The 26,197-nt window shown below is 31.5% G+C and overlaps 1 protein-coding gene across 6 annotated transcripts; it reads right to left on the bottom strand.

Moving 5' to 3' along the window:
* Positions 1-377: 377 nt before the first annotated feature.
* LOC106071052 (glycerophosphocholine phosphodiesterase GPCPD1-like) lies at positions 378-26,119 on the bottom strand. 6 transcript variants are annotated; one of them, XM_056041110.1, is made up of 19 exons: positions 25,924-26,095; positions 22,774-22,870; positions 20,601-21,017; positions 19,173-19,372; positions 18,737-18,784; positions 18,447-18,595; positions 17,630-17,707; positions 17,359-17,469; positions 17,107-17,260; positions 15,247-15,385; positions 14,670-14,724; positions 14,365-14,457; positions 14,112-14,220; positions 13,598-13,722; positions 12,850-12,980; positions 11,156-11,291; positions 3,983-4,143; positions 3,654-3,838; positions 382-2,241 (listed from the first exon to the last, which is right to left on the bottom strand). In XM_056041110.1, exons 3-19 carry the CDS (start codon positions 20,741-20,743, stop codon positions 2,171-2,173), a joined length of 2,088 nt encoding a protein of 695 aa, XP_055897085.1. In that variant the 5' UTR covers positions 20,744-21,017; positions 22,774-22,870; positions 25,924-26,095; the 3' UTR covers positions 382-2,170. The 6 variants fall into 6 exon arrangements, 4 of the variants coding, with proteins under 4 accessions (XP_055897085.1, XP_055897087.1, XP_055897084.1 ...); XR_008779763.1 differs by lacking the exon at positions 22,774-22,870 and having other exon boundaries at positions 378-2,241; positions 2,587-3,838; positions 25,924-26,094; XR_008779764.1 differs by lacking the exon at positions 22,774-22,870 and having other exon boundaries at positions 379-2,193; positions 2,587-3,838; positions 25,924-26,094.
* Positions 26,120-26,197: the final 78 nt, after the last annotated feature.

Below are 26,197 nucleotides of genomic sequence, written 5' to 3'. Positions count from 1 at the left end.
ACAAATATTTTAGTTTTATAATAATAATTAATTTCATGATTATTAAACTAATACAAAGTTAATAAAGCTTCAGCCATTAAGAGTAGGAAATCAATACAGCACCATTGGCAATCTATCCAATAAAAATACATTTTGTTTAAGGCAAAAAGTTTAAAAAGAGTCGTCAAGATGTTCAAAAGATGATTGTTCATGCCAGCAATTTTGTTACTTCTGGGTCATGACTTGATGGTGTCCAAATAATTACCCCCCCCCCCCCCTCCCCGTTGCTCTAAAGAAGGGTTCAAATCTTGTTTGTAAATCAAAGTATACACAAAACATTCTAGTGTCAAATTTTCTTATGTACTGGTAGCACCAAAAAGACCTTCGCACATGTTTTAATTAATTAGCTTGTTGGGAAGAGTTAATCACTTTGTACATGTATACCAACTCTGAAACAAATAAAATCAGACATAGGAAATACATTTTTTTTTTTTACATTTTAAAAATGTATACTGTATGTCAGGTAGCGAGCATTAAAAAAAAAAAAAAAGCTTTTCAACTTTGACAGTATAAATAATGAGGAAAAAAAGAATCCGTTTAGATAGGCAGGTATACTTTGTGATACCATACTTGTAAGTTTATAGGCAAGAGCATTCTTGGTTTAGAAATTTGAATGTGTATTTTTATTTGTATAGTACTGAAGACCAACAAATAAGGAAAAAAAAAGATATCAATGTGTTGTCATCTGCAGTTGTGTGTAATTTTATTACGATATGACTATTATCTTGTTTTGGCCACTCAAATATCATGTAATAACTTGATAAACTATTTTTCATTTCACATTACTTTGTTCTTTTATTTTCATTTCACATTACTTTTTGTTCTTTCATTTTGACTCTAATAAAAAGTATTACTTCAGAATTATTAGCCAAAGAGTAACATAGATTTATAAAAAAAGACAAACATAATATTAAATTTAGAACAAACATTTTCTCATAAAGATAAATACATTGGCACATAAATACTTTTAACAATTGTGTAATTAAGTATTGATTAACTGAGCACTTACATTAGACAGACTTACAAAAAATAAAGGGAGGAGGATAAATTATGGAGGGTTAATATGGCAACTCTGGAATACAAAGAAGATAGTTCAGCAAGCAAACATTTTAAATACTTAAAAGAAATGAAACCAATACATCGAATGGAATAAAATAAAATGGACTTATCACAACTAATTCAATTATCTGAATAACACAATAAACAGGGAAAGTAAGAACAGCTTTCAAGTTTCAATAGTGGTTTCAAGAAATGATTATTAAAAAAGTTGAGACAAATAGAGAACATATAATGAAGAGTCAACTGAGAATGTATTTAAAAGTCTAAAAAAAAAATGGAGACAATGAATTCAAATGTGTATGACATCAGGCATAGGAAACCAATTCATTAGTGTTAAGAAACTGTAGACCTTATAAGACACAGAGAGGTAGAGTTTTGAAATCCAACACAGCATTACATTCATAAATAACATGAACTATAAACATTTCTCATTAAGAACTAAACAGTTAATTAAATCAGTAGAACAGCCATTCGCTCTATTTATATACATTGCATTGTTCACTGTATAAGCTTCACATCTGTGTCAGTTTCCCAATTTGATCAACAGAGGGAGACAGCTTGTATTTTAAAGGTAACTAGAAAACAAGAGTTATTATTATTATGCCATTCTTTAAAACCAAAGTAACTGGGTTCATAGCTCTTGTTTAGTAGCTAGATATTTGAAAGCCATTATTATTGTATTAAGGTTGGACTACTAAAAGAAAAAAGTTAGCATCATGTAGAGTAATTAGTACTGCACAGTGGGCCATCATGCTGCCTTGAAAGTTTGATGATAATAATAATGAAGAAAACAATGGGAAATGTTAAAGAAGTGGATACAGTGAGACTGAATATATTGAAGTCCACATTGCTGGACCTGCTTGAAGCTTTGAGTCCAGAGCAAATCACTGCTAACAATTGAAGTAAACAATTAGGCTCTACTCTCAAAAGTCATTCTTCAAGGTACAGTGGAGGGAACACGAGGAAAGTGTCCAAAGAAAAGCTGGCTGGATAACATAAAAGAATGGACCGGCCTCTCTCTTGATATCCTGCTAAGAACAGCTTCTGACCAGGAAAAGTGGATGGATTTGGGTTAGGCGAACTGTCGCAGCATCCCTATGACGAAAGTCAAGGATAGATAATGATGATGAGATCTATAAATACCTGAAATAAAGATTCGATATTACACAATATGTCACTTAATACTCAGGCTAGCGAAAAGTTTTTTCTGACAATAAAAAAAATTTTCTTTTTATTTATTTTTATGCCATAAACCAAAAAAAAAAAAAGTATTATTATTAAAAATTTGAATTAGCCCCGAATACCAGATAACCTCTAAGACAAACTTTCTGAAACTAAGTAGTGTATAACTTAGTAAAACTCTTGTAACTCAAAAGTCTCAAAACATTACTGCTAATAATTTCCTATGCATAGCAGTTATTCTTGTATTATATAATATAAAGCTTATGCTTGTGAATAGTTTTTTTTAAAAATAGGTTTCATAGTTACAGATGTTAGCCAGGTAGTGCGGTATGTGCGGTGGAATGTCGTTCAGTCATCTCGATTGTCCTGGGCTCATATCCCCTCTGCTGCCATCCCTCGACATCCTGTGGGAGGCTTGGGCTAGGAAGTAAATTATCTTCAACCCTGAAGGAACATCCGAAGCATGTAGAACAAACAAACGTTGTTGATGGATTGATATCAGCAAGATGGTAGAATAATCATTTTCGAGTTAGAGGGTGTATAAAAAGCATCTGGAGACATGAATTAGAGGTGGGTACCTTCTTAAAGTTTATTTACACCTGGAATGAAATGGAAAGGATGACCCAGGACAGGGGATTGTTATAGAGATCTAGTGTTGATAGCCCATAGGGAGGGATGGGCTGTAAGTTAAGTTATAGAAAATATTTAAACTAGTCTTTACTAGTCAGCAATGTCTACATTGACTGCACCCTACAAAAATGTAGTGGTATGTCAGGTCATATGCCAAATAACCCACTTTAAATATTGATATTTCCTTTAGTCACAAATGATTTTTTCTAAATTATACTATTTTTTTAATATAAAGATTAAAAAAACCCTATTAGTAGATATTTAAAAAAAATTTAATTGTAATAGTATAAATGTTTATGTAATTTTAAAAATAATTATAATTTACCTCAATTATGAACAAAAAAACAACCTCGTTTTTTCAAATAGATAAATTTGAAATTAAATAAAAATGCTTTGAAAAAGAACATATCAGAAAAATGTCACTAGTATAAATTAATATAATGTAATAAATAGGAAGGCAAAAATAAAAATAAAATATCACACAAAACAGTTATTTCGATAGCCTCAGACCTAGCAATATTAGAATAACAAGCAAAAGAAAAAATAAATGAAGAAGCTAAAGATTAATGGATTAAATCCAATTTACATAATCACAATAAATCAAGTCTTTAAAAAGCATCACAATAAACCAAGTCTTTAAAAAACAATCAGAAATAGTAAACAAACCAAAACATTTTTCTAAAAAAAATTTAATGAAATCCACTTTGTGTTTACAATTTTCTATGACCTTTATTTAGAACCACCTGCATTATCTAAGCAATCACTGTTTGACCTTGACCTCTGCGATATTAAACTTCCACTACAGCTGGCCTCACATATTAAGACAGATGCTCTCTCTTCGGACTCAACAATGTTCATAAACGATGCTGCTACAGTCTCAGACGGCAGCTGGAACTCTGGCTGATGTTCAGGTTTATGACAGTCAATCCTGAAATAGGATTTAAATTTCTTAAATATTAAATTCTTTTTTTATGGCAGCATATCAATTTTTATAACAAATAGAATGCTAATAAAAAAAATAAATTGATTTATAATGGTATAATAGTAAAGATGGAGACTCAGTTGCACTGACCTATCATAAATGATGGCATCCACCTTGAGATCTCTAAGTCTTTTAATCATCTGTGGGTTATTGTTGTCACTACCCCATACAAACAAAACCAGTTTTTTGCTCAACACTCTGTCAATCAAACTCAAATCTTGGAGTAGAACTTCTGAATGCAATGCAACTCCCTGAATGTAACAATGGAAATAAAGAAATAGTCTGAATGTAACAATGCAAGTAAAGAAATAGTCTGAATGTAACAATGGAAATAAAGAAATAGTCTGAATCTAACAATGCAAGTAAAGAAATAGTCTGAATGTAACAATGGAAATAAAGAAATAGTCTGAATCTAACAATGGAAATAAAGAAATAGTGTGAATGTAACAATGGAAATAAAGAAATAGTCTGAATGTAACAATGGAAATAAAGAAATAGTCTGAATGTAACAATGGAAATAAAGAAATAGTCTGAATGTAACAATGGAAATAAAGAAATAGTCTGAATCTAGCAATGGAAATAAAGAAATAGCCTGAATGTAGCAATGGAAATAAAGAAATAGTCTGAATGTAGCAATGGAAATAAAGAAATAGTCTGAATGTAACAATGGAAATAAAGAAATAGTCTGAATGTAGCAATGGAAATAAAGAAATAGTCTGAATGTAGCAATGGAAATAAAGAAATAGCCTGAATGTAGCAATGGAAATAAAGAAATAGTCTGAATCTAACAATGGAAATAAAGAAATAGTCTGAATGTAGCAATGGAAATAAAGAAATAGCCTGAATGTAGCAATGGAAATAAAGAAATAGTCTGAATGTAGCAATGGAAATAAAGAAATAGCCTGAATGTAGCAATGGAAATAAAGAAATAGCCTGAATGTAGCAATGGAAATAAAGAAATAGTCTGAATGTAACAATGCAAGTAAAGAAATAGTCTGAATGTAACAATGGAAATAAAGAAATAGTCTGAATGTAGCAATGGAAATAAAGAAATAGTCTGAATCTAACAATGGAAATAAAGAAATAGTCTGAATGTAACAATGCAAGTAAAGAAATAGTCTGAATGTAACAATGGAAATAAAGAAATAGTCTGAATGTAGCAATGGAAATAAAGAAATAGTCTGAATCTAACAATGGAAATAAAGAAATAGCCTGAATGTAACAATGGAAATAAAGAAATAGCCTGAATGAAGCAATGGAAATAAAGAAATAGTCTGAATGTAGCAATGGAAATAAAGAAATAGCCTGAATGTAGCAATGGAAATAAAGAAATAGTCTGAATGTAGCAATGGAAATAAAGAAATAGCCTGAATGTAGCAATGGAAATAAAGAAATAGCCTGAATGTAGCAATGGAAATAAAGAAATAGTCTGAATCTAACAATGGAAATAAAGAAATAGCCTGAATGTAACAATGGAAATAAAGAAATAGCCTGAATGTAGCAATGGAAATAAAGAAATAGTCTGAATGTAGCAATGGAAATAAAGAAATAGCCTGAATGTAGCAATGGAAATAAAGAAATAGTCTGAATGTAGCAATGGAAATAAAGAAATAGCCTGAATGTAGCAATGGAAATAAAGAAATAGTCTGAATGTAGCAATGGAAATAAAGAAATAGCCTGAATGTAGCAATGGAAATAAAGAAATAGCCTGAATGTAGCAATGGAAATAAAGAAATAGCCTGAATGTAGCAATGGAAATAAAGAAATAGTCTGAATGTAGCAATGGAAATAAAGAAATAGCCTGAATGTAGCAATGGAAATAAAGAAATAGTCTGAATGTAGCAATGGAAATAAAGAAATAGTCTGAATCTAACAATGGAAATAAAGAAATAGCCTGAATGTAGCAATGGAAATAAAGAAATAGCCTGAATGTAGCAATGGAAATAAAGAAATAGTCTGAATGTAGCAATGGAAATAAAGAAATAGTCTGAATGTAGCAATGGAAATAAAGAAATAGTCTGAATGTAGCAATGGAAATAAAGAAATAGCCTGAATGTAGCAATGGAAATAAAGAAATAGTCTGAATGTAGCAATGGAAATAAAGAAATAGCCTGAATGTAGCAATGGAAATAAAGAAATAGTCTGAATGTAGCAATGGAAATAAAGAAATAGTCTGAATGTAGCAATGGAAATAAAGAAATAGTCTGAATGTAGCAATAGAAATAAAGAAATAGTCTGAATGTAGCAATGGAAATAAAGAAATAGTCTGAATGTAGCAATGGAAATAAAGAAATAGCCTGAATGTAGCAATGGAAATAAAGAAATAGTCTGAATGTAGCAATGGAAATAAAGAAATAGTCTGAATGTAGCAATAGAAATAAAGAAATAGTCTGAATGTAGCAATGGAAATAAAGAAATAGCCTGAATGTAGCAATGGAAATAAAGAAATAGTCTGAATGTAGCAATGGAAATAAAGAAATAGTCTGAATGTAGCAATGGAAATAAAGAAATAGCCTGAATGTAGCAATGGAAATAAAGAAATAGTCTGAATGTAGCAATGGAAATAAAGAAATAGTCTGAATGTAGCAATGGAAATAAAGAAATAGTCTGAATGTAGCAATGGAAATAAAGAAATAGCCTGAATGTAGCAATGGAAATAAAGAAATAGTCTGAATGTAGCAATGGAAATAAAGAAATAGTCTGAATGTAGCAATGGAAATAAAGAAATAGTCTGAATGTAGCAATGGAAATAAAGAAATAGTCTGAATGTAGCAATGGAAATAAAGAAATAGCCTGAATGTAGCAATGGAAATAAAGAAATAGTCTGAATGTAGCAAAGGAAATAAAGAAATAGCCTGAATGTAACAATGGAAATAAAGAAATAGTCTGAATGTAGCAATGGAAATAAAGAAATAGTCTGAATGTAACAATGGAAATAAAGAAATAGTCTGAATGTAGCAATGGAAATAAAGAAATAGCCTGAATGTAGCAATGGAAATAAAGAAATAGCCTGAATGTAGCAATGGAAATAAAGAAATAGTCTGAATGTAACAATGGAAATAAAGAAATAGTCTGAATGTAGCAATGGAAATAAAGAAATAGTCTGAATGTAGCAATGGAAATAAAGAAATAGTCTGAATGTAGCAATGGAAATAAAGAAATAGTCTGAATGTAACAATGGAAATAAAGAAATAGTCTGAATGTAGCAATGGAAATAAAGAAATAGTCTGAATGTAGCAATGGAAATAAAGAAATAGTCTGAATGTAGCAATGGAAATAAAGAAATAGTCTGAATGTAGCAATGGAAATAAAGAAATAGTCTGAATGTAGTAATGGAAATAAAGAAATAGTCTGAATGTAGCAATGGAAATAAAGAATTAGCCTGAATGTAGCAATGGAAATAAAGAAATAGTCTGAATCTAACAATGGAAATAAAGAAATAGTCTGAATGTAGCAATGGAAATAAAGAAATAGTCTGAATGTAACAATGGAAATAAAGAAATAGTCTGAATCTAACAATGGAAATAAAGAAATAGTCTGAATCTAACAATGGAAATAAAGAAATAGTCTGAATGTAACAATGGAAATAAAGAAATAGTCTGAATGTAGCAATGGAAATAAAGAAATAGTCTGAATGTAGCAATGGAAATAAAGAAATAGTCTGAATGTAGCAATGGAAATAAAGAAATAGTCTGAATGTAGCAATGGAAATAAAGAAAAATTCTGAATGTAGCAATGGAAATAAAGAAATAGTCTGAATGTAGCAATGGAAATAAAGAAATAGTCTGAATGTAGCAATGGAAATAAAGAAATAGTCTGAATGTAGCAATGGAAATAAAGAAATAGTCTGAATGTAGCAATGGAAATAAAGAAATAGTCTGAATGTAGTAATGGAAATAAAGAAATAGTCTGAATGTAGCAATGGAAATAAAGAATTAGCCTGAATGTAGCAATGGAAATAAAGAAATAGTCTGAATCTAACAATGGAAATAAAGAAATAGTCTGAATGTAGCAATGGAAATAAAGAAATAGTCTGAATGTAACAATGGAAATAAAGAAATAGTCTGAATCTAACAATGGAAATAAAGAAATAGTCTGAATCTAACAATGGAAATAAAGAAATAGTCTGAATGTAACAATGGAAATAAAGAAATAGTCTGAATGTAGCAATGGAAATAAAGAAATAGTCTGAATGTAGCAATGGAAATAAAGAAATAGTCTGAATGTAGCAATGGAAATAAAGAAATAGTCTGAATGTAGCAATGGAAATAAAGAAAAATTCTGAATGTAGCAATGGAAATAAAGAAATAGTCTGAATGTAGCAATGGAAATAAAGAAATAGTCTGAATGTAGCAATGGAAATAAAGAAATAGTCTGAATGTAGCAATGGAAATAAAGAAATAGCCTGAATGTAGCAATGGAAATAAAGAAATAGTCTGAATCTAACAATGGAAATAAAGAAATAGTCTGAATGTAGCAATGGAAATAAAGAAATAGTCTGAATGTAACAATGGAAATAAAGAAATAGTCTGAATGTAACAATGGAAATAAAGAAATAGTCTGAATCTAACAATGGAAATAAAGAAATAGTCTGAATCTAACAATGGAAATAAAGAAATAGCCTGAATGTAGCAATGGAAATAAAGAAATAGTCTGAATGTAACAATGGAAATAAAGAAATAGCCTGAATGTAGCAATGGAAATAAAGAAATAGTCTGAATCTAACAATGGAAATAAAGAAATAGCCTGAATGTAGCAATGGAAATAAAGAAATAGCCTGAATGTAGCAATGGAAATAAAGAAATAGTCTGAATGTAACAATGGAAATAAAGAAATAGTCTGAATCTAACAATGGAAATAAAGAAATAGTCTGAATCTAACAATGGAAATAAAGAAATAGTCTGAATGTAGCAATGGAAATAAAGAAATAGCCTGAATGTAGCAATGGAAATAAAGAAATAGCCTGAATGTAGCAATGGAAATAAAGAAATAGCCTGAATGTAGCAATGGAAATAAAGAAATAGTCTGAATGTAGCAATGGAAATAAAGAAATAGCCTGAATGTAGCAATGGAAATAAAGAAATAGTCTGAATGTAGCAATGGAAATAAAGAAATAGCCTGAATGTAGCAATGGAAATAAAGAAATAGTCTGAATGTAGCAATGGAAATAAAGAAATAGTCTGAATGTAGCAATGGAAATAAAGAAATAGTCTGAATGTAACAATGGAAATAAAGAAATAGTCTGAATGTAGCAATGCAAGTAAAGAAATAGTCTGAATGTAGCAATGGAAATAAAGAAATAGCCTGAATGTAGCAATGGAAATAAAGAAATAGTCTGAATGTAACAATGGAAATAAAGAAATAGTCTGAATGTAGCAATGGAAATAAAGAAATAGTCTGAATGTAGCAATGGAAATAAAGAAATAGCCTGAATGTAGCAATGGAAATAAAGAAATAGCCTGAATGTAGCAATGGAAATAAAGAAATAGTCTGAATGTAGCAATGGAAATAAAGAAATAGCCTGAATGTAGCAATGGAAATAAAGAAATAGTCTGAATCTAACAATGGAAATAAAGAAATAGCCTGAATGACTAGATAACTAATAATTAGAGAAAAAAAAATCTTTTATTCTTTGACAGAGTGCAACTACTCTGATCTAAAGTTAAAGACTGAAGAACCAAAATCCACTTATCTCCTATTGTTTATTTGTGTAAAATAAATATATTTCAGATGCTCTTTTTGAAATGAAAATGATTACATCCCAGCCCACACATTCAGAAGGATGGCAGCAGGATGGGTTCATACTCAGGACCATCATACCAACGTTCCCAAAGTGCATACCATACAACCAGCAGCCACTGTATTTAGTATATTTACTATATTTACAATTACCAGATATCGAATTTAGAATTAGATGCTAATGGTCAACTTGACCTACAGATTATTTTTGGGGCACAACTTTAAATTTCTTAACGAAAGTAAGAATTAATTTCATTTGAGCAAGAAAAATAAAAAAAAAAGTGACCTGAAATCTGATTTATGCCCATCTTCAATAAAATGTTAGCCATTTTAAAAAGCAACTTTTGAAAAAGACAATACTATCACAAGTACTTAAAACAAAAATCTTCTCCTTTTTGTAAGCCCTTGGCTAGAATGATTATTGTTACTTTAAAAATGGAATATTGTAGCGATAGAACTATTGTTAATGATAACTAATGATTTGTATTTCTGCATTGGCCAACACTTACAAACATTTACAAAATATATTTGAAAGATGAAAAGTTATCAATATTTAATTTTTTTTATTGTTGAGTTGTGGATTAAATTTTTTTATCACATTTAGGGTAATGGGAATGAAACTGGTCATTTAATCCTTCAGCATCACATAATATGCAATTAGGCAAGAAGCTAGAAGCATTACAATGCAAAAATGTGAAAACTTTGTTTTATTATATATATATAGCTCCTCTTTCATGGTTGAAGATGAGCACATTTCTCAATTCCTATGGACTTGAAGATGACTGTAAAGTCCAATCCTCGCTTTAAAAAGCCAGCCGTATACGTGGCATGGGTGGGTTAGGTCAGTTGCAGATAGGCCTGCTTCTTCTCTCAACTTTTTGCTGGTTCACCCTGGCCACTCTACTTGCTTCGAGTCTTGAGACTCTGAGACTCACAGCATCATGCTATGAGGAGCCATCGAGAGCTAGTGCTTCCCAGTCATGAATGTTGATACTGCATTCCTTGAAGGAGCTCTTGAGAGTGTCTTTGTACTGCACACAACTCCCCGAACAGAAGGCATTTGGGAAGGCGTTTGTCTTGCATGCGGACTACATGTCCCACCATATATTTATTAATATATATCTGTACGAAGTGACATTTTTCTAGTTTTATAATATCTGTGAAGTATCTCTCCACACACACACCCCTTTAAAAAAATTAATAAGTACTAAATATTGAATTTTTAACAAAAATATTTCAAGACCTAGCAAAATTTAAAGTTGCATGATTTATTTTTATTGTGCTCCATGATTCTATATTTTGTACCTAGGCCAATGTCATTTTATGCTTGTCTTATCTCTTACTGATCAGTGGACTAAAAAAAAACCCACAACAAAAACAACAGCTAAAAAATGAATTAACTTGAACAAAATTTTCTTTAACATACACATTCAGCTGTAAAACTCTCTACAGCCAATCTACCAATACATACACACACACACACACGGCTTCCTCCCACAGACACACACACACTAATGCACTTACCAGCAGATGCTCACTCAAAGCAAAACTTATTCCATTTTTAAATGAATATGCTCTATAGTCTTTGTAAGGTGTGTAGATCTGGGTCTGACCTTGATGAAGGAAAAGTACTGGGTATTTGTTTTGTTTGAGCTGAATTCTAGAGGAGACAAAAAAAAACAAAACATTTATTTTGGTGTACCATGTATATTTATATTATAAATAAAATATTTATAAAGATATTACATTTTTACCCATGATATTTTAGTAAATTGAATCAATTCTACATACACAATTATTGTATAAAAAAATCTTATATACAAACTAAAGGTCTCAAAAACCAATCCAATATATAATTTTAAAGGATCAAAACCGATTTTGTATACAAACATAAGGAAACGAAAACTTTTCCTATGTATATACTAAGAAATTTTGACTCTTATTTACAAATATAAGTAATCCAATGTATAATCTACATGATCTTAACCTCAAAAATTAGAAGCTAATGAAAAATTATTTCTAAACTGTGGAGTGAATTTTAATTTTTTTTTTTTCATCAAGAAACTTTGGAAAAACTTGACTTAAAAAAAAAAAAAAAGAGACTCAGGATTTGATCAAGTCAAACAGACTCTTGTCAACTACAATGCTAGAATAACAGTCTCAATTATTGCAATTAATTAAAAAAAAAAAAAAAAGTTTGGCAAATGGTTTAGGTCAAATGTGTGTAAATGTGAGTGTATGCAAAGTTTCATATTCTTTTCAATTTATAACAATAAGATAGTTACAACACTAGATGATTATTGTTGTACTACATCTGGTAATTAATTTCATGTATTAATATTGGATTGAAATTTTAGAATTCAGTTTCAAAAGATGACAATTAAAAAACAAAATTCATATAGTTCTTCTCTGACATCTTTTCTTTTAAACAAAGCATTCTGGGTATGCCACATTTTGGTGCAGCCATTTTGCTGTGAACCATTTTGGCACAAGAAGTTCTAACGATAATGTAAAAAACACAAAACTTTTTTTAATAAACATTGGTTTTAACTATGCTTTACTAAAGCATATATAGTATTAATTCTCTCCCCTCCTCGACATTTTTTCCTTAACAAATTTATACTATTGCATGAAAGTATATTGTGAACAATAGATGGCTGACTAGTAATTGCTTCGGCCTGTTGTTTTGATGGTCCCTGGTTTAAAAGCCTTTTGGCAAAAACAAAAAAATTGCATCACTGTTTTATTTTTTTCTTTGGACAATATTAAAACCCACAGACACATGTAAATGATATAACAATGACTCCACAACTAACTTAAATCGCATATCTATCAGGCATAAGAAATATGTTTGAAAACAAATACTATACAAAAACTTAGATACGTATCATTCTTTTAAAAAGCTTAATAAAATTAATATATGTGTCTAAAACATTTAGCACCAAAATGTCCCACACCAAAACGGCTGCGCCAAATAAATCCTGCTTTGAGGCATTCTTCATTCCTGCCATTCTATGTGCTCACTATATCACTTTACATTTACAACACACCACTGTATATTCTTACTCTGTTGCGATTGCAACATATCACTCTGCACCCATAACATAAGAAAAATAACTACAGAAATTGAACATAAATATATAACTAAGTGAAATTAAAAACAAATAACAGTTATTTTATAAAACAAATAATAAGTTCACATCACACAATCTACTCACAGTATACATGTATCAGGGTCGAAGCTAGAGAAGACAATTTTTCTGGTCCCTGCATGAGCAAAAACAACTTGTAGTATATGATCTATGTTCTCATTCACATCGAAATAATTCTCCATTTCCCAAGCATCATTCTGTTTACAAAAAAACAAGACTAGCCAACAAATACTTTCATTACAGCCAAGATTTTTTTGTCATTTTCTTAAACGCTAGCAAGTGATATTGGGGGAAAAAAACTTAAATGCTAGCAAGTGATATTGGGGGAAAAAAACTTAAATGCTAGCAAGTGATATTGGGGGAAAAAACTGAAATGCTAACAAGTAATAATGGGGAAAAAACTTAAGCGCTTGCAAGTGATATTGGGGGAAAAAACTTAAGCGCTTGCAAGTGATATTGGGGGAAAAAACTTAAACGCTAGCAAGTGATATTGGGGGAAAAAACTTAAACGCTAGCAAGTGATATTGGGGGAAAAAACTTAAACGCTTGCAAGTGATATTGGGGGAAAAAACTTAAACGCTAGCAAGTGATATTGGGGGAAAAAACTTAAACGCTTGCAAGTGATATTGGGGGAAAAAACTTAAACGCTAGCAAGTGATATTGGGGGAAAAAACTTAAACGCTAGCAAGTGATATTGGGGGAAAAAAAAACAAGATTCTTTTCTATCTTCTGGGTTTAATAAAATTGTTAGAGTTCTTTATTTTTAGCAGAATAGGTATTTGGATAAAAAATTATTATGTTGAAAACTACAGACTATATCTTGCTGTGGGTATTTTATCTCAATGTCAAATCCTGTATTCTCATCGACCACAGTTAACACTCTCTCCAGAGTAGGAAATGGCTCATTACACTCTTCTTCTGTTTCTTCATCATTTATACCTGGAAAAATTTCAGTTGTAGTAGATGTTAAAACATTCAATCTTTATTTAGCTACAATGTTGTTTTTTTTTCCTTTCATTTTCCCCACTCCAACAAAATGTTTTCTTTATGACTAGAAGTGAAAACCAAATGAGAGATAAAGAGAGTAAGTATTAGAAAGTCTTTGAAGAAAATCTCATTTAATATGTATCTGTATGTGAAGGCATGAGTGGAGAAAGAAAGAATTAAAGACTTGTTCCAAAGTTTGTGTCTATATTCTACTTCTGTCTGTATGTGAAGGAATGAGTGGAGAAAGAAAGAATTAAAGACTTGTTCCAATATTTGTGTCTATATTCTACTTCTATTCTATGTTCAAAAGCAAAGATCAGGCTGACAAATAGACTTCTTACCAACACAGGTTGTGTCACTGCAGAATAACTTCATAGACTGGAGTTGGGTTAAGGTTAAACTTTTTACAGGAATCTCAAAGAGTTCATTTTGGCGATGATGTTTCTTTTTCTTAAAACAAAATATAAAAAAAAAAAAAACTAATCAATATATAGACAATTCATTTAATTTAAAAAAATGTTTTTTTTACTTGGAAAATTTTCATTTTCTAGAACTGAAATAAAAAATTATTATTGTTTAAGATTATCTACTTACATTTGAATATAAAGCTTTGACAGAGAAATCATGAAATATCACAGGCATTTTATCTCTGGATAGTAAGACATCAAACTCAACAAAATCTGCTCCCTAAAGAAAAAACAAGACATAGATTGAGTTTAACACATTTACTTAAGCTTCGGCTAAACACTCCAATAATTGAAGTCAAAATGGCAGGAGATGCTATCAACACTATAAAACATGTTCATTTCAGGTTTTTTATCGCTTCATACTGAACAAATGTTACTCAAACCTTGTTTTTTTTTTAAAAAAAAAAAGAAATTCAATGACTAAAAACTTACATGTTTGGCAGCAGCTGCAAATGATGCTATAGTATTTTCTTTTAATGTACTAACTCTAGAGATAGAAAAAAAAAGTTGTATATAGTATTTTCTTTTAATGTACTAACTCTAGAGATAGAAAAAAAAAAGGTGTATATAGTATTTTCTTTTAATGTACTAACTCTAGAGATAGAAAAAAAAAAGGTGTACATTATTATAGAGATCGAAAGTAGTATTCTTCTTGTTTTATGGATACTCAAGCCACAGAAACGTTTAGTAAACCAAATTATGATGACTAGTTTGTCAACTTTCTTTAAAAAAATGAACTATTGCTTTCAATAAAATAGAAAATAAAATATGAATAAACTGTGGGATGTGTAACTTAGGGGCATGAATCACTTGGTTCAAGGAGGTTCAAGATTAAAACATGATGAGAGCTGACACGTGCTGAGATGCGTTTGCTGAGTGCCTATAGACAGCATTAAAACCTTCTCTTCCATTCACAGAGATTGGACCATAGTGCACTGAGCATGCCATAAACATGAAAGATGTCTCTATGTAACAGCACTAGTAGTTATAATACGTTGCTGGGACTTACTGTGAATAAGAGGCTCCCATGCCTCTGTGACCTATATCTAATGAAGTGTCCCCAGCTTTTTTCCACTTCCAGTGAGTCTGGTAGGTAGTGTCCATAGTCATTACAAGACCTGGGCATGGTTTGACAATCAGATATTCAACTGTAGGGATAAACAAGACACATTAGACTAGTTAGTATCTATTGGAGATCAGATATGATGCCTGCTAACTCACTGAATATGATTATAAAATTTCACAGCTATTCCTAAAACATCCATGGAATAGAAGAAAAGGTTTACATTTCTGATAAGTGTGTGGCGGCATAGTGGTAAAGCACTTGGTTTCAGAACCGAGAAGGTTCCGGGCTTTGAACCTTGTTGAAGACTGGGATTCAGAATATCAAGATTGTTAGGACATCCCTAAGTCTACCCAACTCTATTTGGCGAAAGTAAAGGAGGTTGGTGGTTGTGCTGGCCACAAGACACCCTTACTTATAACTGAGGGCCAAAGAAACAGATGACTATCATTATCTGCACCATAGATCACAAGGTCTGAAAGGGGGTACTCTACTTTTTTATATATATCTGATGCTTAACACCATGTGGATACATAAATTATCTTTTCTATAAGTTGCACCAGCTATGTTGAAATTTTACAGTGATTCAGAACCTAAGAAGCTCCTTTATTATTATATGCTTCTTTTAGAGAAAGCTAGAAAACACTCTATACCCATGTTATAGCCAGAGTGTTCCAGCTCTTAACTCCTGGTAAAAAGTTCTGAGCAATGGAACAAAAATAGCCTAACAGAGCTGGATGACCTTAAAGGCAAGTTTACTTTGATCAGTCTCTTTTTTTATTTCAACACTTTGTGCAGGGATAGAACAGAGATCCTGTAGTGTTGTCCATGAAATACTCTTCCACAAAGGAAGGGATGTCTTAATAAGTAGAGTGAATGTAGATGGCAGTTCCTAAAGAATGTCATGGCCACACAGAAAGTGGATGAAGGAATTCCCTTGAGTATTGTAACGGATGCATGTGTAAATCAGATGTAGTTTAAGTATTTCTAACGATGCTTGATTATACTAAGTGCATTCGTACCTTGTAAGATGTATTACAGTTGCGAGCTATTGGAGCATGCTAATCCGTCAGAAGAATAAATAGGTACCAACAGGAACAATGACTCAAATGACCAAGTTGACTTAAGGTGAACTTCAAACAATGTTAAATGTAGAATGGGCCACAGTATAGTCCGTCACTAACTACGATGTTTACCCCTCAAGAGTCTAGCAATAACTGACTTCTAAAAGTCTATTCTAATCTCTAACCCAAAGTCTATGTCGTCACTATAAAATGTATGTTCACTATTGGTCTAATAAAGTGCGCAACCCAACTAACTAAACTAGCTATCTAACAGTATACAGCCTTCAGGAACTAAAAACTAGGAACCAAAGGGACAGACAACACTTCTAGAAAATGGCGTGACCCAAAACCAAGAACTTAGTCACAGTAAAACCTTCAAAGAGAAGAAAGGTGAAGAGTCTCTGTTTTATAACTGATGATTGTGAGAAATAATTGTCCAATAGCCTATGATTTTACAAAAGTCTTGGTGATGGCTTCAACCTAAAAAGGATTCAATGTAATGTAGGATCCCATGAAATGTCTCTTTATATCTTGCATCACAAAACTCTGTGACAAGGTGTATATTCTGTCCGGCTTAAATGATATATAATAGCCAATTCATCTACAAAACCAATGTGTACTCTAACATTCATCAACTTTGATATGAACTGTTGACTGGGTCACAAGCTAGAATAGCATGGATGTTGGATAGCTTGATATAGCACAGTCAGTTCAACAGGTAAAATATTTAACACTTTCTTACCAGTGATCTCCCCTATAGGCTTGTGGTTAAAACCAATGATTGGAAACTTTCTGGTATGCTGGGATTCTTTTTGTTTGAAAGGCAGAAGGTGTGAAGAGCCAATGAATTTAGGAGCTCTGTTTGGTTCCGATAAGCAGAAGTCAAGCTGAAATCCCTAAAAAAAGAGTGATTCAACATCGTGAAAAAATTTCAAATTCACACAAGTACAATGACTAATCAATAAAGAAAATGCAGGTACAATCTTCCACAAACCTGTTGCTGTGTGTCTGTCATCTGAGTTCTAAATACAATATAATTATCTTTATAATACACTGTCCCATGTTGGCTTTGAATTGTTGGTCGACAATCATCATCAGTCAGGTTCTAAATGAAATTTCACAGCAAATACAGTAATTGCTCAATTAAGTTAATTTATAATTTAATTTTAATAATGATTTTAAAACATAAAATTTCTAAACAAACTAAAAGAAGTATAAGAACATTATATAATGATAAAATAAACTGTAGGAAAGCTTATCCTCACACAAACTAGGACATCATCCACTGTACATGGTAGAGGTCCATCTCTTGAGTCTTCATTATCATCATCTGGTGTGTTACTCTAGAGGCAGACAAAATACTGTTACAGAGTGTTTGTGAACATTACAATCTATAACTCAACTAATGTCAGATTTTGATATTATGACAAGTATGAACATTTTATTAATTGATTTATATACTATCTCTTGTTATTCAATATTTTTCAAGCAGTAAGTTACAACTATTACTTTGTCTAATTTCTACTTCAAATTGTTGTATGGTGATCTTAACAAGTGATATGAATGTTTTCTAACAATCATGTGGACCCATATGCATAATATTTTACATGTTTCAGATGTTCCTTCAGATTCTGAAGATAATTACATCCTAGCCCATACCAGGATTTTCAAGACCACCAAACAACAGTACAGTGGGCACACTACACAACCAGGCAGCCATCCATAATGGTATAATCAACCCATATTTCTAGAGATAAGCTCAAAATTTTCTGAACAGTCTAAACATTCAGGTTATATTTTGCATGCTCTACTTAAAGTCAACTTCCTCCTTTCACTTTGAACAACAATATAAAATGTATAAAATTGGAGCTCTAAAATATATAGTATTAATTTTTTTTTCAATTAATGTTTTAAAAAGATTTCTTAAATAGATCTTTTTTTTTAATATAATAATTTCTTGTGCATGGAGAATATGTTTTTTTTCTTAAAAAAAAAGGACAATTTATTATAATATTAATATAATACCAGAGTTTAATACCAGAATTAGGAGTTAAAAATGAAAACAAATAGGGAAATACTGACCTGTAAAGAATAATCCATGGCTGTACATCGTATACTGTATGTTTGCTCTCTGTGTTTAGTCTTCCACATAAAGATTGGATTGTTGTGGAGTCTGATCTGCACCTCACACTGATTGATGAGCCAACCTTTACCAACATTCTGTTCTCCATCTGCTCAGCAGATTAAAACAACTGTATTAAATGTATTTTGTTAGCTTACAAGTTGAAGCAAATATAAGATGAAAAAAAAAAAAGTAAAAAAGACAAAGCAGCCATGAAAGATATCTACTTTAATAGCGTCATTATTTGTACCATAAAGTCCAAAAGTTGCTTCTGGCAATTCCAGCACCTCCTCTCCACCTGAAAAAGAAAAAGAGATAACTAAAGCTAATATCAGTAAATATTAAAGACTACATCTTTCTACATTAGTACATACAGAACTAGGGTATAAGATCATTCAGCTTTTTTTTTTATTCATATACTTTGTGTTTAAATTTATTTTTTTTCTCATTATTGTAAGTTCAAAATCTAGATTTCATGCTTTGAATCCATTTTTAAATGTCATCAAATTGACTAATGACACATTTTTTAAAATGAGAACAAAACCTGAGATAATACTGATATTAACAATATCAGTACTAAAATTATTTAAAAACAAAAATTTACCTAAAACTTACACAGAAACACATAAAGTATTAACTCAATATAATAAAAGAATGAATGAAAAAAAAACAACACAATAACTTACTCTGTATAGAAAGGTGTCTTGGTTTGATGTTAGTTTCCCATTTATAAATAGTCATTCCATCATTGGTATCCCCCAAGACATCCTTTGCGAGAGGAGTAATGTACCCATTGGTAACAGGCTGAGTTCTTTGTTTACAAATAAAGAAGCGATAGTGGTAAGTGGTGCTGTGGTTAAGTGCAACTGTCGTAAACCACTTGGTGCTGGAAAGAGAATGTAATAGGTTAAACTGAACTGTACCAGGAAAAAAAAAAGAAGAAGCAGAGGGAACACAACATTGAAGAATGGACAAGCAAGTTATTGAAAGAGATTCAAGGCAAAAAGACAGGAATGGAGAAAGACAGTAGAAGATCATGTATGGTGACCCAACGGTTCAAAAGGTGGTATCCCTTGTAGGGCATGTGGCAGAGTGTCTTAAACCAATTTGTTGACACTGAAGGTCTGGAATTAAAATCTTAAAGGAGGCTCAGATTTTTTTAAAATTCTAAATTTTACAAAACATAAATGTGCATATGTACATAAATGTACTTCTTGTTTAGCATGAAAACTTCTCCTAGATATTCCTCACCAACATAAAAAAAACAACAACAAATGTTTGTATAGGTTACGTTTCATGCTATAGCGTGCTCAGATACTCAGTGCACTAAGGTTCAAACTTGCTTGTGGACCTAAGCAGGGAGGGGGTTGTATGCAAGAGAAGGTTTCCATGTTGCCATTATGCGGCTAAGGAAACACAACTCAGCTGGATTCAGGATTCCAACTCAAGCTCCTATGATAGGTAGCCAAGCAGTTCATACCACTCAGTTACACATAGAATTGGAGCAGAATGCATTGAGTAGACTATATCAACATAGAGGAAGATAAACAAAGATAATGATAATAATATATTTAACAATTGTTTCTACTATTTTTGCATACAAAACAAAAGCAAAATATAAAAAAATACTTAAAAAAAAAACTCAGCTTATCTAAAGGAAACTATCTCTCAATAATGTAGAAGTTATTTGATATCATAATGTGTTCAATTAACTAAGGAGATGAATCCCTATATATTTAGCCATATCTGTGAATACTGAAGTATTAATTTACCTAGTTGCTATCAAACAAAATAATTAATTACCAGAAGAACTATTTAATGACTGATTGATTAATTTTTTAAACTGATTATGTCTTCTCTATGCCAATGAATAATGGTGCAAAGTTTCAACTTGATCAGAGAATGGGAGTGGAAGAAATAATGTGTGCAATCTTTTAACCAAACAGACAGACAGACAGAGTGAGTTGATATGAGCTTTGTAACAAGACAGTGAAAGAACAACATCATTTATGTATTATTTACTTTTCTTTATGATAACGCCAAAGCTAAACCAAATATTTGTATACCCCATAAGCTTTTATATAATAACAAATAATAAAGGAGAATTTGCTTACCTATTTTGGTCTGCATTTTCTGGTTCCATCTCAAGGGCCTTCAAGGGATCCCAACTTCCAAGCTGAGGATCATCTCCAACTAAACACAAAGTCTGTCCCAGAAATGTCTCCACAGAAACACTAAATTTTACTCTGGCAGTCATTGCTGAGGTTTTGATTCAATGCACGCTAGTTCTCTCGGGTCTCAATAATGATAATCTCAATTAACAGATTAATATCTCCTACTTAAATTATAGTTCTAGATTTAATGTCACATATACAGGGAAGATTGCCCAACCTGATGAGCAATGCTGCCATAGTCAATGGTGTGCTGCTCTTGAAGATATCAGGCACAGAAAGGTATTTTTTATTCCTTCATTATAGCAGTGGTTCAGTACAATCTAACTTTGTTGTTTTTTATTCTTCTTTATCCAACACCTTGTAAAAAAAAAAGAAAAACAAGAAAAACATTAAAAAATACATTTAAAAAAAAGACAATACCTCCACTATACAACTTAAAATAAAATACATATAAAAAAAATAATAAAAAAAAATAAACATTTGGTTCAAACTGGGTACCAAGCCCATTATTTTGACACCGTCAGATGTGTGAACATATTCATTTCAGCTAATGGGAATTGATACTTTTTGTGATTATTTATTGATATTATCATTATATGTTTGTTTGTAAAATGTTTTACATGTTTCGGATGTTCCTTCAGAGTTGAAGATAATTACTTCCTAGTCTAAACCTCCCGCAGGACGACTGGGGATGGGAAGGGCAGGGTTTGAACCCGGGATCATCAATAAATCTGAACGACAGTCCAGTGCACAAACTGCACTGCCAGGCAGCCATCCTAGATTTCTGTTTAGAGTCTAGTCTAGATCTAGATTTCCTTCTAGATCTAGATGTAATCTATATTAGATTTCCATAAAAAAAATATTACTAAAGCTTATTCTTTCAATAAAATAGAAGCAACTTTAAATTTTCTCTGTTATCGTATAATTTCAGAACTCTATGTCTGACTACACCATGTTTTTTTTTCTAAGTCAAGTCAAGCCAAATTTACATTTATTTATTTTTTACTGTGAAAAATTATAACAGTCTAAACTAGTTTTCCTCATTTGGTCAACGAGTTAGTAATTCTTTTCTCAACAACATACATCAACTGTTAAATTTCTAGGAACTTCATTAGAGCCGTATTCAAGATCAGCATACACCCTCCATTAAAAAGTGACTTGAATAAAGAATAAAGACTCAAAAAAACATTTTTTTATGCGAGATTCAGAAACTAAAGCTATAAACAAGTTAAAGTCAACAAGTATTGAAATAGTCCAAGTGAAAAATATTTATAATAGAGAGAGAATTGACTTTGAGTTCAACTATTAAAAAAGGAATAATGACAATCTCATATGTTGCTATAAAGACTACATTTAGCAAACTCTTATGTTGCTATGAAGACCAAGCAGAGAATGAAACATTTTGCTAGGGATAATTAAATGCATTTGTATAAACACTCTTCTAACAGCTTAAATGGCCTGTAATATTAACTCATGGCCACATTCTTATATGCTTGGATGCTGACAGCAGAGCTAGAGAGGAGAATCCTAGCAATGGAATTGAGATGCTACAGAAGGATCCTAGGCATTACATTTAAAGACTGCATCACAAACCAAGAGATTAGAGACAGGGTTACCGCAGCAATTGGACCCCATGATGACCTGCTAACTATCGTAAAAAAATGCAAGCTAGAAATCTATGTCCATATTACAAAGTCTTTTGAGCTCGCAAAGACCTTCCTTCAGGGAACAGTAACAGGAAAAAGAAGAAGTGACAGACAGAGAAACAGAGAAAGCAATGGGAAGACAACATAAAAGAATGGATGGGCCTGTCACTGAAAGAGGTTCTAACTAAGGCAGAGAGGAATGGAGAAAGTTGGTAGACAAATCTTGCATGATGCCCCAACGGTCCAAAAGACTAAAAGATAGGTAAAGATGTTACCTCAGTACCGGTATTAAAAAATGAAAAAAAAAAAAAAAAAAAAAGAAGAAGAAACTATTCATCTAATTAAATGGTGAGATCATTACTAATAGTAATAAAAGAGTACTAAGAGCAGTAAAACCATAATAACAAAGTTTAAGTAATGAATTAGCTTTGAACTAAATACATAAAAATAAGGTAAAATACAATTACTTGATCTATGTGCTGTTCACCTCCAGCTGAAAGTATAAGCGCACTACGTATAAGAATGTTGACCCTTGAATATAGTGTTCAAATTAATGTAGGCCTACTGATAACACAGAGAAACTACTTTATCTTTTGGAACAAACAAAAAAAAAAATCTTGATATTGGAATAAGTGGACTGAATAAAAAAAAAAAGGGGGAAAGAACTTTCTGAGATTATCACAAAGGTTATGTCTGTATGGAGCAAATTATCAACATTTAAAAAACAACAACCCAGAAGCATAAAGTTTTCCTAATGTGAAAACCTAACTCAACATCACATTACTGACACACTTTCAGGTGTAAAGAGACCAAAGTCTAACAATATTGAGTCACAACAAAAGCACCTATAGGTTAATCAGTGTCAGTAGTTTCAGAAGGTGTAATTTAACAACAGGAATGTAATATTTATAATAGACTATCAGACCTCTAGATTTAGAGTTATATACAAAATGATTGGAATTCAGGGATGTCATTTAAGTAATAAGCTAATGAGTGTCATTAGTTTCAGAAGGTGTAATGGAACAACAGGGATGTAAAACTTATAACAGACTTCTGATTTAGAGCTAAAGAAAATGATTGCAATTCACTATGGCATGTACATAAGAACAGAAAGTAATTATGGTTAAGAGAAACCTTCAATATAGAAACAAGGAAAGAGAAATAAAGAGGTTAAGTGAATCAACAAATTGAACCCTAAGGTACATCAAAAGGCCCCCAAAACTATGTCTAATCATAAGATAAATGCAGATAAGGAAATATGATGATTTATTTTCAAGTTCACTTTTGCCTAGGTTTCTTAAATTTTGATATTTGATATTTTGGGTTTTTGGCACGTTGGCACAACTCAGGCCATATCATGCCCAAGTTTCTTAAAAGGTGACAAAAGTAAAGCTAGTAGAATTGGAGCTCCAGAACATTGTGAAAACAATGAGTTACAGTGTTACAAACTTCAAGACATAATAAAGTCAAAAACTGATTCAGAATAGAATTTTCAAGTAGGTGAATCTCAACTTAATTTAATTAGCAGTAGGAGGGAGGGGGTATCTGGGAGAAGGTTTTCCATGCTGGCTTTAGGCGCCCAGTAAACACAACTCTGCTCGAGTCAGGTGTCGAACCTTCATAGGTAGCCAAGACAAGCCAAGTTCAAGCGTGCTTAGCCTCTCGACCATGCTTCCCACAGATATATAGTCTAAGTGATGTGCTGAGAATTGTGATTAAAGTGAGGAGGATTCGCACAACAGAAAGGCGTATTTAAGTATGTATGTATGTCCCAAATAAAAATCAAAACCGTTTGGACAATCTTGATAAAACTCGGCATAAGTGTTACTTAGAGCATGATGGAGACCATAGTGTATGTTTAATGTCCCTACCACAACCGGAGGGCCCTAAAAACAGACAAAAAGTACTTAATGGTATCTTTATTAAAGTATGAAACTTTTTAACAAATTGGGTAAACCTGTAAATTTCAAAGGAACATTAGCCAAGTTTGACATAGATCTAAATTCACTCCACAAGATTAGTAATACCCAAGCTAAGGCCTGAAGGCCACGTGTATTGTCCAGCTTATATATATATATATATATATATATATTATTTCTTTAATTAAGGTTTATGACATTACTTTTAAAATAATCAATATTTCCTTTTTATTGTTAAAGATCTTTTTTTCTATCCTTAGGTATAGAAAATACAAAATGAAATCAGATTTTTATTTAAGGCAAGTTTGGGCTCTACATAACTGTCATAACTAGAGTAGAAGATAATTTCTTTAGATAAAGTATATTCCTAAAGTATCTTTATATATTATCAATTTATTTTGAATTTTGTGTCAAAGTACCTAGATTTTCCCTCCATGGGAAAGGCTTACTCTCAAACTAGTAATACATACGACTAGGAGCACCGTTATTTTTATTGCCCATTAGTTGAAGAAGAAGAATCTGCAGTTAAGGTAAAACTTTCCATCGAAGGCCCCTATTTTTTCAGGTCAATTATTTGGCAGCTGTCAATCCGCACGTTTGATGACATACTGACGTGACCTCACCTGCGCATGCACACTCTACTAGCAGAGTGCGCCCGGTCACTGTCCCTCTCTCTCTCTCCTCTTTTAGTAAATCTTAGATCTATGTAATATAGATTTAGATTTTTTAAAATTAATTAATTATCTTCTCTTTGCTAAAAAAAATAATAGAACAACAAATTTGTATATGAAACATAATATCTGTAGTTGTGTAGTTTTAAATTACTTTTTCACTCTTCAACTCATTACAGTTAGAAATTTGTTTTAAAAAATGTTGATGAATTTGCCAAAATTTGCAAGTTGAGCAGGGGGTCTACCGAAAATCAGAAAACATGGCAGGGGGTCTACGAGACAAAAAAGTTTGGGAACCACTGGTGTAGCCTGTAGTGACCTTGTGACCTGATTACCGTAGCAATAGACAGCGCGGTGCTGCCACTTGCATAACATTCTTCAAAAGGGTCCTTCAATGGAAAGTTTTACAGAATCTGCTTTCAGTTGTTTTTTTTTTATGATAAAGTTAAACCTTCACCAAATAAAAAAAAATTGACCTCTAGAGTCTAGTTCCCAAGCCCAAGGTGTGCCAATATATGAATCTATAAGTATGTTAGTCAATATTATTATAATTATAAAATTCTATTTAGAATTATTATTAATATTAATTATATTTAATTATTTTAATACTATTAATAGATATAGATTCTAGAATCTAGATCTAAGTCTCTATAACTAGATCTAGAGAGTCTAGACTACTCTAGATGGCAAGTCTAGTCTTAAGAAAGTATTGAGTATAAGTTATATAAGTTTCAATAAGTTTTATAAAATAAATAAGACTTATTATAAGTAGCTAAGAATTCAATGAGTCAATGAGTTGTGATTATGATTATCATTTATGTATTCATTTTCAATGAGTAATCTGAGTAGAGACGAGTAATACTAGATTCTAGATCTAGTAGAAGTAGAATGACTTATTATAAGTCTTATATTCATAATATAAAATAATAAATATTGACTACATCTAGATCTAAACTTACACAGTAATCACAGTTAACACTAACACTCAGTAACGTCAGTTACAATACTCAATTGTCAATAGACTCACCTTCACAGAGAACTAGATCTAGATCTAGATCTACTTCTAGACTAGATCTAGTCAATCTAGAATTATATCATCTGTAGTAAGCCAAGGTTAATTAGAATCTAGATCTAGTCTAGACTAGAAAAAAAAACTTTTAAAATTAAACGAAGCACTTAACACAGAATGCGAATTTCCTGACTTACTTTTTTAATTATTATTATTTCATTCGGTTTATTCAAGGTTCATTGTCTCCTCTGTCAAATTTTTTATATAACCACAAAATTAAAAAAAAAAACTT

This window comes from Biomphalaria glabrata, chromosome 9 (genome assembly GCF_947242115.1).
Source record: "Biomphalaria glabrata chromosome 9, xgBioGlab47.1, whole genome shotgun sequence".
NCBI lineage: Eukaryota > Metazoa > Mollusca > Gastropoda > Planorbidae > Biomphalaria > Biomphalaria glabrata.
The sequence above is the reverse complement of the archived record's forward strand: the minus strand, read 5'-3'. Positions and strand labels throughout refer to the sequence as shown.